Source organism: Agelaius phoeniceus, chromosome 20 (genome assembly GCF_051311805.1).
Source record: "Agelaius phoeniceus isolate bAgePho1 chromosome 20, bAgePho1.hap1, whole genome shotgun sequence".
Taxonomy (NCBI): Eukaryota; Metazoa; Chordata; class Aves; order Passeriformes; family Icteridae; genus Agelaius; species Agelaius phoeniceus.
The window spans coordinates 2,104,077-2,119,543 of record NC_135284.1 but is presented as its reverse complement, the minus strand read 5'-3'; the positions used below and the strand labels follow the sequence as shown (position 1 = coordinate 2,119,543).

General features: G+C 46.7%; 1 protein-coding gene across 13 annotated transcripts in view; it reads right to left on the bottom strand.

The window, feature by feature from the left end:
* BCAS3 (BCAS3 microtubule associated cell migration factor) overlaps positions 1 to 15,467 on the bottom strand; it is a 301,404-nt gene that overhangs the window by 160,534 nt on the left and 125,403 nt on the right. For all 13 annotated transcript variants that reach the window (XR_013184844.1, XM_077188620.1, XM_054647217.2 and 10 more), the window contains one exon: positions 13,710 to 13,807. Coding sequence is in view for 12 of the 13 variants with exons in the window: in XM_077188620.1 (XP_077044735.1) it covers positions 13,710 to 13,807 (98 nt within the window). In the remaining variant the exon portion in view is untranslated. The remainder of the gene's footprint in view (positions 1 to 13,709; positions 13,808 to 15,467) is intronic.

Here is a 15,467-nt window from a genome sequence, read left to right as displayed (position 1 = left end):
CAAGTGAAGAAAGAAAAGGGAATTTGCCCCATTTCTCCCCACTCCTCACCCTGCTATTGTCCCCTGTATCTATTTCCAGGAAGCCAGATTCATTAGGGTTAATCTGCCTACTAAATGAATAAACAAAGGATTTCTCTGTCACTGAGGGGCCAGGTGAGCTGATATCATCTTCTAACCCAGAAAATCACCCACAAAAATACAGAGCAGGAAATTACCTGCTGCAATCCCACACCTGGGATCATTTGGCAAGTGCCTTAGAAATGTTGAGTAGATGACTGAAATCAAACTAATTATGTGGGGTTTTTTTAATGCAGATCTTCTATCAGGAGGGAAAAAAAAAAAGGTCTTTCTAAAAATGTGATGTAAAAAGGTCTTGAATGTCTTGATTTACCTCACTTAGTAAAAATGCAGAGAACTTCCCTGGATGAAAATGTTGCAGGATTTGTGTAATTAAAATATTCTGCTTCCTCACTAATGACAGTCACCTCTGGCTGTCTCCAGCAGTGCCCACTGCAGAAACAGCCAGGTTTACAAATTGTTGCTGTGAGAATCTAAAGAAAGATACAGAAAAAGGGATCCAATGAAGCTGAGATAAATACAATTTCTAACACCACAACATCCACCTGCCCAGGGAACTCCTCACAGACCCTGCTCCAGGAGCTGTCAGTTCTCACATTTCTGCTGGGTCCCAGCTTTGGGATTTGACACCTGAAGGAGGAGTGGAGATCTGGAAAAGGTTCAGATTTTACTTTCCAGATCTTTGCTTCTTGTGGAGGAGTAAATGAAACCATGGGATGGTCTGGGTGGGAAGGGACCTTAAAGATCATCAATTCCCACCCCCTGCCATGGGCAGGAACATCTTCCACTACCCCAGATTGCTCCAAGCCCTGGACCTTGGACACTCCCAGGGATGGGGCAGCCACTTCTCCAGGAAATACTGACAGGTACCAGGAGTAAGGAGAGGTTGGGGGAATTTACCAAAAAACTCCAAAGATGAGAAAGGAACAAGAATTCCTTCAATGCAGGGTGTGAGCTGGGCATGTGTTAGAGCAGAAAAGGAGCCAACACAGGGATTAAGAATACAGAAAACCCCATGACAAAGGTGAAGATGTGCTCAGCAGCTGTGACTGGAGGCAAGAGGAAAATCTGAGGAAAAATGAAACAAAACTGGGAGAGGTCCCAGGATTCAAAGAAAGAAGGCACAGCTGGGTAGAAACGTAGGCACAAAGTCCAAAATTCAGAGCTTGGCAATGCTGTGGAGGAAGAAAGGGCAGGATTTGAAGCTTTGGGCTGAATGCTGCTCCCAACATTACCCAGTAAAGTGCTCCCTTCCCTCCTGCAAACATGGATTCCATTTGATGCTCCTTCTACAGCAAGCAAGAAGAGATAAATTAAAGCTGAGAACCTAGAGAGGGCTTTGATCCTATTGCCTGGAAATATGTATAAGGATATTTTCTCCAGACATACTTGTGCTATATATGGGAACCAAATGCTGACTAATCATACAAACCTTCTGTGCCTGAGCACAGCTGGGATCTGCACAGAACACTGTCACAAGGGCCCAGGAAAATGGGGAAAACCAGGAAGATTGCTGAGAAAGAGGAGAAAATGGTGATCAAAGGCACTGGAGGCCCCATCAGACAATAGAGAGAGTTTCAGGCTGCTGAGCTTTAAGATCCAATTGACACATTTATTCTTGTATTACTGAAACTCAACAGGCCAAGTCATGATTATCCCTTTTCCAAGAGAAAAATGATCCTATCTGAGACCTGCTGACTCAGGACAGCAGTAATGGGATGCAAAAGGCTGAATTTTGGTTTATTGGTTCACAGACAGCACCAGCTGGCAGGGATGGAGCCACTTAGAGCTGTTCATCAGGACATGGCCTCGTGTCCCAGGCACAGACAGGGGTGGGATGGGGACAGGAGCTCAGATGTGGCATTGTCACTGTGCTGATGGCCAGGGCACAGTCAGGGCTTCAGAGCCTGAGTGTGCTGAGGATATGGGGGTTGCATTTCTCTAGGTACTCCTCATCCTCTGAAGTGGGAGAAATACCAACTCAAAGAGCAGCATCAATTCTTGCTTTTCACTTAAAGTGCTCATCAGTGTGGCATAGCTAATTAATGCTTTCAATAGGTGTTAAAAATTCCTGGGCTGTAAGGCAGTAAATGCATTATGAGCAGGCAAAGGCAAGTGGCTCCAGTTTAGAGGCACAAAGGTGAGATAATGGCCTTCCACATCACTGAACTGTCAAGCTCATTTAGCACAAAGCCTGGCATCTGGAGATTTCAAATCATACAGCCGTTTAAAAATATATAGAATGTTAAATTAAATGACAAACACGGGACATGTCACCTTTTACAGGCAGAAATGTAAAACCAAAGCATATGTTCTCCAACTGTATTTGCTTCAGGATCAGCAATATTTTTGTAACCTCATTAGTTTCTTGACTTGGTTTTAAACATGCAAGGATGGATATACAAATAAGTTACAGGTCCTCCACGTGACATCCTCAATTATAAGTCAATCTTTACCAGCAAAATAAATTAAGAACTGGAAGTTTAACTCTTGTGGAAGGTGAAGACAATGAGGAAAAATTTCTGCAAGCTGTTCGGGATGAAACTCCCTCTGAATCCAAGAGATGAGTGCAAATATCCCAGTTCCAAATCTACATTTCCAAGCACACCCTGTGGCTCTGTGTGTGTCAAACTGTCCCTGCCCACCCCAGGGCTCAGAGGCAGCCATGGACCCAAGCTCTGGCTGTGTGACAGAGCCCAGGCTGTGGCTGGCTCCTCACAGGGAAGGTCTGGGTGTCATCGTGTCCTGTCACCTCTCTGGTGGCAGTGCCACAGCAGGGCAGCTCTGGGGGACGAGGGCAAGGTGAAAAACCCCAGTTCCCAGCACCAGTGGCTACCTCTGCATGCACAGCTCAGTTCCATGATCCCCTGGAAAAGGGGACAGCCCTCACCTGCCACCCCTGTGCCAGCTCTGTGTCCCCTGGCAAAGGGGACAGCCCTCACGTGTCCTTGGCAAAGGGGACAGCTCTCACCTGTCCATGGCAAAGGGGACAGCCCTCAGCTGCCACCCCTGTGCCAGCTCTGTGTCCATGGCAAAGGGACAGCCCTCAGCTGTCCATGGCAAAGGGGACAGTCCTCACCTGTCCCCTGTGCCAGCTCTGTGTCCATGGCAAAGGGACAGCCCTCACGTGTCCTTGGCAAAGGGGACAGCCCTCAGCTGCCACCCCTGTGCCAGCTCTGTGTCCCCTGGCAAAGGGGACAGCTCTCACCTGTCCATGGCAAAGGGGACAGCCCTCAGCTGTCCATGGCAAAGGGGACAGCCCTCAGCTGCCACCCCTGTGCCAGCTCTGTGTCCATGGCAAAGGGACAGCCCTCACCTGTCCCCTGTGCCAGCTCTGTGTCCATGGCAAAGGGACAGCCCTCACCTGTCCATGGCAAAGGGGACAGCCCTCACCTGTCCCCTGTCCCCGCTCCCTGTCCCTGCCCAAGCGGGCGCTCTCCCTTCATGCCTTGCACAATCCCTCACTGCAGGGTTATGAAAAGGGCCAATAAAGCTGGATTTTATTTGTTCATGCACAGCAGTGGGGGAGTGCTGCCTGCTGAGGGCACTGAACAACCCAGCCCAGCCCCAGTCCTTGTCAGCTCCTGCTGCAGGAGTGGAGCAGCTCTGAGTTCAACAGAGCAGGGCCAGAACAGGGACACACAGACAGAGCTGGTGCCCTTCCACCTTCCCCTCCTCAGCCCCCAGCAAAAACCATTTTATAGCATGGGGAATATTTGATACCACCTAATGATCACCAATTGATAATCTCATTGAGCCCTGATCATCTTTAAGCTGTGCATCCTCCCAGGACCTTCCTCTGCAGGAACTGTAGGACCAGCACAAACCAACTGCAGTACAATTTAATTTTATTTTTTTTGGTCAGGCAGATTCACAAAGTTTCAATCACATTTCATTGGAGAGAAAAGAAAAAAGCATGAGCCAAACTTTGAAATTAAATCATGAAATAGTGAAGCACTGCTGGCAGTTCAGCTTACTGGGCATCAAAGTTTAAACTTTGCTTTCAACCTCAGTTTTCCAAACACGCTGTCACTCACCATAATATGGGTTAAAAATAAGAGAAAGCAAAGATGAAATGTAAATGATTTAAATGCATGCATATGTTCTTTTGTAAAATGCATAATGCAGCTGCAAGATTTTTCCTCATATTTTGGACACAAATCAAGGGGGAAATGGTTCACTTACAATACAGTGAATTTTTTATCTAACTTCAGTGCTAAGATGCAGCTCCCTGCAAGCATTTCTCTGTATACTGAGCGTTGGTTTGCTTTTATTTGGGTTTTTTCCCTAGAGTTTAAATACAAACACCAAAACCAAAAGACTACCAGAGCACTTTTTGCTTCTCCAAATTCTTTCACAGCAACTTTCTGCTTGTTAAAAATCCACCAGCAACACAAAAACGTTGCAGATGATCTACAGCCATTTACCACATCTTACATTCAATCACAAGTAAAATCATCCTTATTTTTTAAATATATTTTAAGTGATGGGCAAAAAGTAGAGTACTCAGTGGTTTGCTCAGCATTCCTGCTGTAAATAACAGAGGCAGGGAATGGGAGCAGGGAAAGGAGGCCCTGATTGTCACCATGCTCCTCCTCAGCTGCTCTGGGTGCAAGGAGAGTCCTGGAGGTCCCAATCTCCAGCTCTGGGGTTTTATTCCTGCTTGGAACAGCTCACCTGGGATGTCCTCCTCCCAAAGGGAACATGGAGGCTCTGAGTCTCTTCTCTCATGTGAAGCCCAGCACTCCCTGACTTAAACCTGGTGCTGCTCTCCTTGTGGAGGTGAGAACAAGCAGGGCACACTCAGCAAGGACAGACAACCTGTTTTCTGTGTGCCCTGCTTGTTCTCACCTCCAGGTGAAAATCCCAATTAATGGGAATTGTAAGGAGCTAGCAAGATTCTTACTGCAGCAGTGCTTTCTGCTTTTTTGCATCAAGGTAAAATTAAGTAGGTAAGACTCTCTTGGAGTGAATAGTCAGGATTCTTTGAGTGCCCCAAAATTCAAAGATGCTACGAATGTGCCATTTCTCACAGCAAAAGCACAAAAGGCATGGAAAGGAAAGGCAGCACAAAAGGGGATGGCAGGGGCAGCTCCCACAGCTCCCACTCCTCCAAGCTGTGCCAGAGCCTCACAAAGCCAGCAGCTCTCCTGCAGCCCAGGTGGGCTGTGCCACAGGGCCAGGCAGGGAGCCCTGCCCTGAGCAGATGTGAGGGAGCTCCAGGGAAAGCAGCTGTGCAGGGCCCCAGGCTGCTCCACACCAGGCACAAAGGGCTGCCCTGCTGCTGCTGCTGCTGCAGGGAAATGCCAGGGAGGAAAGGATGGGCAAGCCTGGGATTTCAGGAGAGGATGCTCTGCACCCCAGATGACCTGGGGACATGGGATTTTTGATAGCACTATTACAATCACAGAGCTTATAAAATGTATTTAGAAAGGCTTGTGTGTTGGTTTTGGGATAGGAGACCAAGGCCCCAGGAATCCACTCTGAGGCCTTAAATCTGTGGCCAAACTCCAGCAGAAACCATATGTTGTTCATATCAGCACCTTTTGCTTTCCCCCTGCTCCATTTTCCAGGCCTGCATGGAGCAGAGCCTTGGGGCACCGGGGCTCAGGGAGCACCTCTCACCTGGACAGATCCCAGGACAATGATGCCAAAAGCCCCAAACCTGTTTTCTGTCCTTGCTGAGTGTGCCCTGCTTGTTCTCACCTCCACAAGGGGAACTGCACCAGGTTTAAGTCAGGAGTGCTGGGCTTCACATGAGAGAAGAGACTCAGAGCCTCCATGTTCCCTTTGGAAGGAGGACATCCCAGGTGAGCTGCTCCAAGCAGGAATAAAACCCCAGAACTGGAGGCTGGGACCTCCAGGACTCTCCTTGCACCCAGAGCAGCTGAGGAGGAGGATGGTGACAATCAGGGCCTCCTTTCCCTGCTCCCATTCCCTGCTCTCTGCAGCAGCCACTTGCTGGCACCAGCTTTGGCTTTTCAGAGCTCTCCTGGAGCAGTAACCAGCACCCAATTTAGCCTGGGTTGTAATAAAAAGTGAAAGTTAAGAGCAATGCAAGCAGCAGATAAAGAACTATTAAAATCTGCCTGGGGTGATGCCAGGGATGGAGTCCAAGGCAGGGGAGGAGCCACAGCCCCAAGCCAATGGCTATCCCACAGTGGTGGATAATTAAGGAAAACAAAATATTTTCCATCTGTTTCTTTACCCCTTACGTCACCAAGGCAATAAAATATATACACAAGTGAGCACCAACAGGCTGTATTTCAACTTAAATATAAATATTTATTCCCAGCAGAGAACATCTTTACTCCAGTGAGTAGCCAGGGTGAGGAGGCTGTGATTGGGACACCCTCAAGGTATTAAACTGCACCTTGGAGTAGATGAAATGCCTGGCTAATTTATCATGCCAAACAGCTCAGTTTTATGTGTCCTATCTCCAAATCCACACTTCTGCTCACTCATCCTTATCACACTCCAATGGACAACTGCTAAAACCTGCTCCTTTTGGATTAACAGTGGTGAAAATAAAAAAATTACAGCAGGAGGAAGCTGAAAGACAAAAGGAAGGGTCTGCAGAGCCCTGAGGACAAGGGCTGATGCTGTGGAACACCTCCTGGAAAGAGGGCAGGACAAGCTGGAGGATCTCAAGAGGACCAGAACCAGGATCCTGATGGCTGAAACCATTAACATCTAACAGAGACTGCAGGCCAAAGTGAGAACAAGAAATAATGAGGCCTATTTAGATGTTTTCAAAGCAAACATGGGAAATGGTGAGCAAATACTTTGAAAGATAAAGCCTAATTAATGAAATCATTAAATAAAGATGTCTCTATTATAAACTGATTACAAATAAACCTTTCCCTGAAACAATACTCACTCCAAAATTCAAATACTCTTTTAGTTTGCACATCCATTTTAAGGCCATTTCAAGCAGTCTAGATTAATAGATGAGCTTAGAATATGTTACAAGCTTATGAAAATATAAAGATTTGCAAAATGCCTCCTTTAAGCAGTGGAGGAAAAGAGCAGAAATGTCAATGCACACGCTGCCTGCAAATACCAGTGGTGTGTTATTTCTGTGCAATCTCTCAAAACACAAGTACAGACACTGAGGTTTCTGGATCTCTTGTAAGTTTAACAGTAGCTGGGAGCTCTTAGATCTCCAGCTATAATAAATATTGTATCCTACAGGAGCCCATCGGGAATCCCAGCTCATGTGTTGCTCCACAGAAGATTGTGGTGTCAGATATGATTAGAATCAACACTTCCCACTTCTTCAGAGCTTTAAAGCTACCTACACACAGCATTAACAGCTGCTCATCAAAGATAATTAAGGGGCACATCAGAATCTCGTATTTAGAATGAGTTTTTGTTAACTAGCACAAAACACCCAGGATAACAAGATTCTTTTTCCCCTCTAAACAAACCCATGGCATTTCTGTGCTCACACCATGCTCCAGCCCCGTGCAATTTTTCAGCTGATATGAACTGAAGGTGCCTCCTCCAGCTGGAAGGTGGTGGCTCACACTTGAGCAGCGAGACACTGCAGGGGCTGCACTAATGGAGCCCTGAACACTCGTCAGGCAGGCTGTGTGACACAGGAACAACTGTCTGGGAGCAGCAGCACCGTGCCAGGCACCATCATCAGGGCCCCCGGGGCCCCACTGCAACTCATCTTCCTGGGGAAGGAAAACCCCACTGCCCTGGATTTGGTACCATGCTGGGGAGGTCACAGCTCGCTCAGGGACACCAACACAGGAACTGCTGGGCCAAAAATCCCCTGGGACAGGTGAACAAGGAGAGCAGCACCCCAGGAACCTCAGCTGCTCAAAGTCAAATTCCACCCAACACAGCAGGGCCTAGAAATTGCTGAGTTTTGATTTTCACCCCCACCACTGAAATCAGATGCACACAGCAGTGGTTTTTAGGCTGATACAGGCTTGGTTTGAAATGCAACCATCTCAGAAGAGATGAACTGCTTCAATCACTATCAGAGTGCTCAGCTGTACCACAGGCACACTGGGATGAGGAGTCTCCTCTGTCCCTTGCAGGGCAAAGCTGCCCCACATCACCACATTGTGCTGTGGGGAGTGAGCTGCCACCTCCAGAGCTGACTAAACCACCCACAATCATCACAGGGTGGAAAATTAAATCAGCATCTAATGGTTCTGCTGCCTCTCACTCACTGCTGCCATGGCTGTCCTCTCCAGTGTACTTCTCCTGCCTCCAGAAAACACCCACCAGTGTTTGAAGACATTAATGCTGCTCCATGGCCCCCTGCAGCTGAGTCTTTTCCCAGTCCAGGCAGTGATCCAGCAGCAAGTGCCCCATCAGGAGTGTCAGGTCACTTCAATTTCTCCTCACATCTCCCCAGTCTATAGGGCATAGCTGTTTGCAGATGTCATCATGGACACTGCACTGCCATCCCGGAGCCTGGCAGAGTCACTTCTGTCTTAAGGCTCCCTTCAAAAATCATCAGATAACATTTTCTCAAATTAGATGAAATAAATCAAGTTGAAAACATTCTAAGTACCAGAATTTTGCATTATGCAGCTCATGCACACACACACTTAGCAAGGCAGATGAGCTGGATGGAGAGAGCAGGGGCACATGTGAGGAAACAAAGATACCTGAGATATCCCACATGCTGTCACTAGTCAGGGAATAATGCATAAAATGTTATGCAAATAGGTAACATAATAAGCATTTTAAATAGATACATTAACAGGATCAGCACAGAAGTTATTCCAGGAAAGAAACATAACTTAAACTCATGTAAATTCAGGCTGACAGGATGAGTAACTACAAACCAAGCAATGCTGGGCTGGTTTTTCTGTGTTCCTGAACAGGTGATGCCCCCTAAGAGCAGCTTGTTCTCTGCCCATTATTAAAACCTCTCAATTACTGTGAAGAACAGCCCAGGGGCCAAACCCCTTCCTTGCCTTCAAAGCTCAGCATTATCCTCTGCAGCCCGGAGTGCAATCTCGATCTGCCACAACAAACCACCTTTATCCCAGGCAGGTAATTACAGGCTCAGGTCAAGGACTGCAGCCCGGATCCATTTCATGGCAAGGAGCTCAGCAGCCATGACACCCGAGCTCCTGCAGCAAGGGGAGCCCAGCCCTGGCATTCATTGCCTGTGGCAGCAGGGACAGCCTGGGAATTCACAATGGTGGTGACTTCATCTGCCAGCTGCATTCACACATCTTTACTACCTGAATAACTGATCTGCACTGCTCCCAGGCAGCACTTTGTGCTCTACAGCGTTTGGGAATAAATATTTGATTGTGCATACAACAGAAAGGAGCTCAGATGCTTTAAGGTGTGACAGAATAAGTGTTTATTAAATTCCAAGTGAGAGCATTGCTGGACAGTAAAAATTTGTCCCGTGGTCCGTGCCTCCCAGGTGTGGTGATGAGCAATAAAAGGACAACTCCCTCCCCCACAAAGCCCCAGTCAATTCTCCTGTTCATTAAACCCTCTGCAGGCAGAACTCTCTGTCCATGACCAGCCAGTCACACACAAAAGAGAGGGAAGTACTAAATTACAAGCTGATTTTAAGTGGGCATTGATTGAAGTAACCAGAAGAGAGCTTAGTATTGTCAGAGTTTCATACAACAGTAATAAACAATCTTCATTAAAAAATGATGTGTGCATCCCCCTGCAGCACAGCACTCACCAGGTTTCGGTTGAGAACATTAAGGTTCCCCCCACCCCACACACAATTAATGAGGAGGAAAAGAATCCTCAGGATCTTTTTTTCCTCTACAAATTAATTTTATTCATTAAAAAATGCCATTCGCTGAAACCCTTCCCACTCCATTTCTGCATTTATTCTAGGCAAGAAAGAAATAGATTTATGATTCTATTCTGTGATCTCCTCCCAGCAGGAAAGGAAGAGGTTGATGCAGAAAAAGAGATTAGACAATTCCTCTGTCAATGTTCTCATCCTGCACTAGCAATGCAACCAAATGGGCTGATGGGTAAGTGTCCAGAAGCTCTTTGTGTGAGGGAACAAACAAGGCTTTCCATAGACACACACACAGATGCAGCCACTTCTCTCTTAAATGAGCAGGACTGAGTCACTGAGCACACCTGAGGACCTGAGCCCACCCCTGGGTGCAGCTGTGTGGGCAAACTCCCTGAGCAGCAACTGCTGCAAAATCCTTTCCCTGGAGCCTTTCCAGCTCTGGAAGCTCAGAGCTGACTGCACAGGTATCCTAACCTGCCCATGCCCCTCATTTCTGCATCTCTCATTATTCAGAGAGCCCCACCAGGTTTGTTTTTCAGGTATGTGACACATATGATGTGTATCATCTCCACAGGGCACAGAATGGAAATTCAGAGGGGTGCCTGGTTGGTGTGGGTGTGTAAGGATGTGACCTTCAGCTGCAGCCTCACCTGCACACAGGAGGACTCTTTAAGGTTTCTCTTTCATTTCTGGGCTCATAAATAGAGCCTGACTTCCTAAGGCTTAACCCAAAGCCAAGCCCAGAGCCTGAGCACAGCTCTGGGGAGGAGGGACAGACAGACACCCTCTGCCTGCTGCTCCCAGGGAGCAGCTCCTGCCTCTGCAGTGGTTCTGCTGCTGCATTATCACCAAAGGCTTCCTGCTTTACAGAGATTTAAACTCACTGTTGTCCCCCTTTAACATTTCCAGCTGCCAATCTGGAGCAGCAGCTGGAATTACCGTGCATTTCATCCTTGAGGCTACATTCTCTCTGTGATGCATATGACTCAAATACGTGCACTGAGGGACAAGTGTCCAGTTGCTTTAGGTGACTGAATTTTTGAAAACTTTTCTTGAAAAAAATAAACCAGATAAGAGTGTCTTGGGAGAATTTTGAGTTGAGAGAACCAAACTGTAATATACATTTTAAAAATATATCCAAGTAACCTTTACAGATTCAGCCATCCACCTTGAGAATGCCACTGTAAATTTTCATTATTGATAACAGCATTAGAGTTTTGCACTTTTTAAATGAAGACTTTTCCAAGTGATCTTATGAGACTGTCCTTAGCACACCAGTTTTACAGACACACGAGGAAAAAAACCATGCTTAAAAAAATAAAAAGCACACAAACTGCTTAATAAATGAAACAACAGAATTGCCACCAAAGGGGGAGAGGGAAGGAAGCTGTTGGGGATGGCAGAAGGATAATGGAGATGATAAACATGTACTTGGAGTCCTTTGATAGGAAGGAGAAGTGATGAGTCAGATAAGCGGAGGCGGAGGCGCCACACGGTTGCATCTCCAAGCAACAGGCAATCAAAGCCCCAGATAACATCTTCATAAAGTGCAACAGGCCCCAGAGCAGGCCCAGAGCTCAACAATCACTTCCTGGTTCAGCTCAGGCAGCAGAAATTTATGACCTACTTAAAAATCCTTCAAACCTAAAAATGTCTTTTCCATAAAGAACATCAGCAACGTGGGAAGAGCAGGAAATGAGAACACTTCAAGTGGTGGACTGGAACACAAAAAGCCAATGCTGTACATGAGTGGTGCTAAAACCAAACCCTTCCCATCCACAGCTGAGATTAATGGAGTTTTCTGCACATCTCAGAGGTGGGAGGAGAAGAAAATAAGCATGAAATACTCTTCTTTCCTTTGCTGGGCCCTGTTACAAGAACAGTTTGAAATCTCAAAAACAGTGTATATATTTTCCTTGTGTCTCCTTTACTCTGCAACAATTCACACCCCTAAACTACCACACAATTTAGAAACTGAACCCCTAAGGTTCTGCATGGGAAAGAGTGAGGATCAGGCAATACAAAACCTGCAAAGAGATGCTAAAATCCCTGAATCAAAAATCAACTCCAACCCAACCTGTCTGGATGAAGTAAATAAAATTCTGCCATCAGCATGTCCCTGACAAAAGCCATGTATTGTTTACAAGAAACTTATGAAGTGTTATAACCAAACTGAGTCACTGCTGCACAGTAAATATATTCTCAGTGTCCTAACAATGTATACAATGGATTTTGGCAATTTTAATATAGACACACATGTTAAAGGCATTACAAATGAGGCTTCACCACATTCACATGAGTCAGTTCCTATTAAAGCCCCATCCACACCTGAGGAGAAGTTGTTCAGCATGGAGGGGGCACAGCTCTGTGTGTCCATTGTTTCTGCTGTAGATGGGGTAACACAGCTTTAGGAAGGGCCACAGTTACAGAATGATCACATTTCAGAATTACTGCACATCCCTGTTACAGGTGAAGGCACTGCTCCTACACAGGAGGGAAACATCCCCACCCTGATAATGCTGATATCTGCCTCTGTATCAGCTGATAGTGAGGCACAGCTCTGCCATTAATCACTGAATCTCAAGTGTCACATCTGCAGCCTGAAGCACTCCTGTGATTCCAACTTGGAACCTTTTACAAGCAATAAACATAGATGAACTAGGCAAAAAAAAAAAATCATAACTGATGCATTAATATTTTCTTCTGTATCAAACAATTATTTTCAAAATTACTTTGCCATGCAGTAAAACAAACAAAATTCCCCTTCAATAACCAACACCAGATGTTTGTCTAAGCCCAACAGGAATTAATTTAACAACTTTTAAATATTTGAAATGGAATTTATAAGGACAATTCTCAATATCCAAAGTAAATGTGGTTACTATTGAACTCTGTTATAAACACATATATGAAATATCCTGTAATACCCAAATAAATTCATTTGGCAAACAATGAAGTATCTTGGACTCAGCATTTATATCAAACAGCAAACAGAGTCTGAAACAGGAGCTTTTATTTTAACTCTCTTTAAACCAACCTTCAGAAACCCCTTTCTGTATGTGTTACAGTCTCTTTTTACAGTTTAACCTCAATCCAATCAGGAGTCTCCAGGGATTTTCCAATCACTGAAGATTAAAATCCTCTCCGACTTGACTGTTTGACTAATGCTATGTGTTTAATAATTCTACTTGTGAGAGATTTTATTTGACAAAATCCTGCTGTGTGGACCCTCAGACACTGCACAGCTGCAGTGGAACATAAAGCTCTGCTGCTGCCCTTGTTTCTTTAGACAGGCTATTGCCCAGCATTGAGGGGAAAAGAGAACTTTATAGTACATCTATTACTCTGTTGATATTAACACAACCACTGTAGTATTAAATCTACACACTCTTTTCAGAGCAGAGCAGTGAAAATGTGCCTATAACACAAACATAGATAAACTCTCCTGTTGTCCCAACTGCTCACAGAAATCAATTACATTTATGATTACATTTCAATGAAAGCTACTTTATAAACGAGCTGGACCTGTAATATTCTATGCTTTAGGCATTCATTAATAAAAGCATTTCAGTGTTAGTATTTGTAAATGTTCTGCTTTTTAGTTTAGGCAATTTTTAGCATTCTATAGCTCATGTTAAACTTTACATAAATACGTGTCCAGACCTTACCACAATGCTGTGACTTCACATTTGAGTGGTAAGAGGAGGGGGAAATAAAAATCATCGTTATGGCAGGATTGAGTATTTGTATGAGACAGCACTTACCCTGTGGTGCAGAAAATCAGGACAGCTCTGATGGCAACAATTAGCACACATATTACCAGCCAAAACCAAAGAGCAGGTTGATGATATGGAGCAGAAAACGAGGGTGTTCCTACCTGAAGTAGCATCGATGACCGTGGAGACGCCGCGCCGGTCGGCCGCGGGCCGCGGGGACCCGGGCATGCTGACGGGCTCGGAGCGCACCGGCTGGATCCTGGGGAGCACACACAGACCACAGTGAGCCAGGCTGGAGAGCACCTGAGCATCCTCCAGTCCTACCTGTGACCTGCCATCTCCTCATCAACCAAACCATGGCAAACTGAGTGCACACAGACCACAGTGAGCCAGGCTGGAGAGCACCTGAGCATCATCCAGTCCTACCTGTGACCTGCCACCTCCTCATCAACCAAACCATGGCACTGAGTGCACACAAACCAGGGAGCCAGGCTGGAGAGCACCTGAGCATCATCCAGTCCAACCTGTGACCTGCCGCCTCCTCATCAACCAAACCATGGCACTGAGAGCACACAAACCAGGGAGCCAGGCTGGAGAACACCTGAGCATCATCCAGTCCTACCTGTGACCTGCCACCTCCTCATCAACCAAACCATGGCACTGAGTGCACACAAACCAGGGAGCCAGGCTGGAGAGCACCTGAGCATCATCCAGTCCAACCTGTGACCTACCGCCTCCTCATCAACCAAACCATGGCACTGAGAGCACACAGACCACTGAGCCAGGCTGGAGAGCAGCCTGAGCATCATCCAGTCCTACCTGTGACCTGCCACCTCCTCATCAACCAAACCATGGCACTGAGAGCACACAGACCACTGAGCATCATCCAGTCCAACCCATGACCTGCCACCTCCTCATCAACCAAACCATGGCACTGAGAGCACACAGACCACAGTGAGCCAGGCTGGAGAGCAGCCTGAGCATCATCCAGTCCAACCTGTGACCTGCTGCCTCCTCATCAACCAAACCACGGCAAACTGAGTGCACACAGACCACAGTGAGCCAGGCTGGAGAGCAGCCTGAGCATCATCCAGTCCTACCTGTGACCTGCCGCCTCCTCATCAACCAAACCATGGCAAACTGAGTGCACACAAACCAGGGAGCCAGGCTGGAGAGCACCTGAGCATCATCCAGTCCAACCTGTGACCTGCCACCTCCTCATCAACCAAACCATGGCAAACTGAGTGCACACAGACCACAGTGAGCCAGGCTGGAGAGCACCTGAGCATCATCCAGTCCTACCTGTGACCTGCCGCCTCCTCATCAACCAAACCATGGCAAACTGAGTGCACACAAATCAGTGAGCTAGGCTGGAGAGCAGCCTCAACATCATCCAGTCCAACCTGTGACCTGCTGCCTCCTCATCAACCAAACCATGGCACTGAGTGCACACAAACCACTGAGCCAGGCTGGAGAACACTCTGAAAACCATCCAGTCCAACCTACAACCTACCAGCTCCTCATCCACTAAACCATGGCACTCAATCCACACAAATCACAATGAGCCAGGCTGGAGAACACCCTGAAGGTCATCAAATCCAACCCATGAGCTGCCATCTCCTTACCAACTAAACCATGGCACTGAGTGTATGTCCAGTCCTACTCTGAACAGGTCCAGGGATGGTAACTCCACCCCTCCCTGGGCAAACGATTCACAGCCACCACCTGGCCACAATCCCACCCAAACCAGAATCACCTGGGACAAGCAGAAATTTCATTGTGAAATGGCTTGAAAGCCGTTGGAAAGTTCTGGTTTCCCTTGATTGGTGCAGCTGAGATTGGGATCATCCGCCCAGAGACTCAAAGAGGGTATTCCCAAAGAATGGCTCAGATGGGAGCTCTCAGGAAGCCTCAAAGAA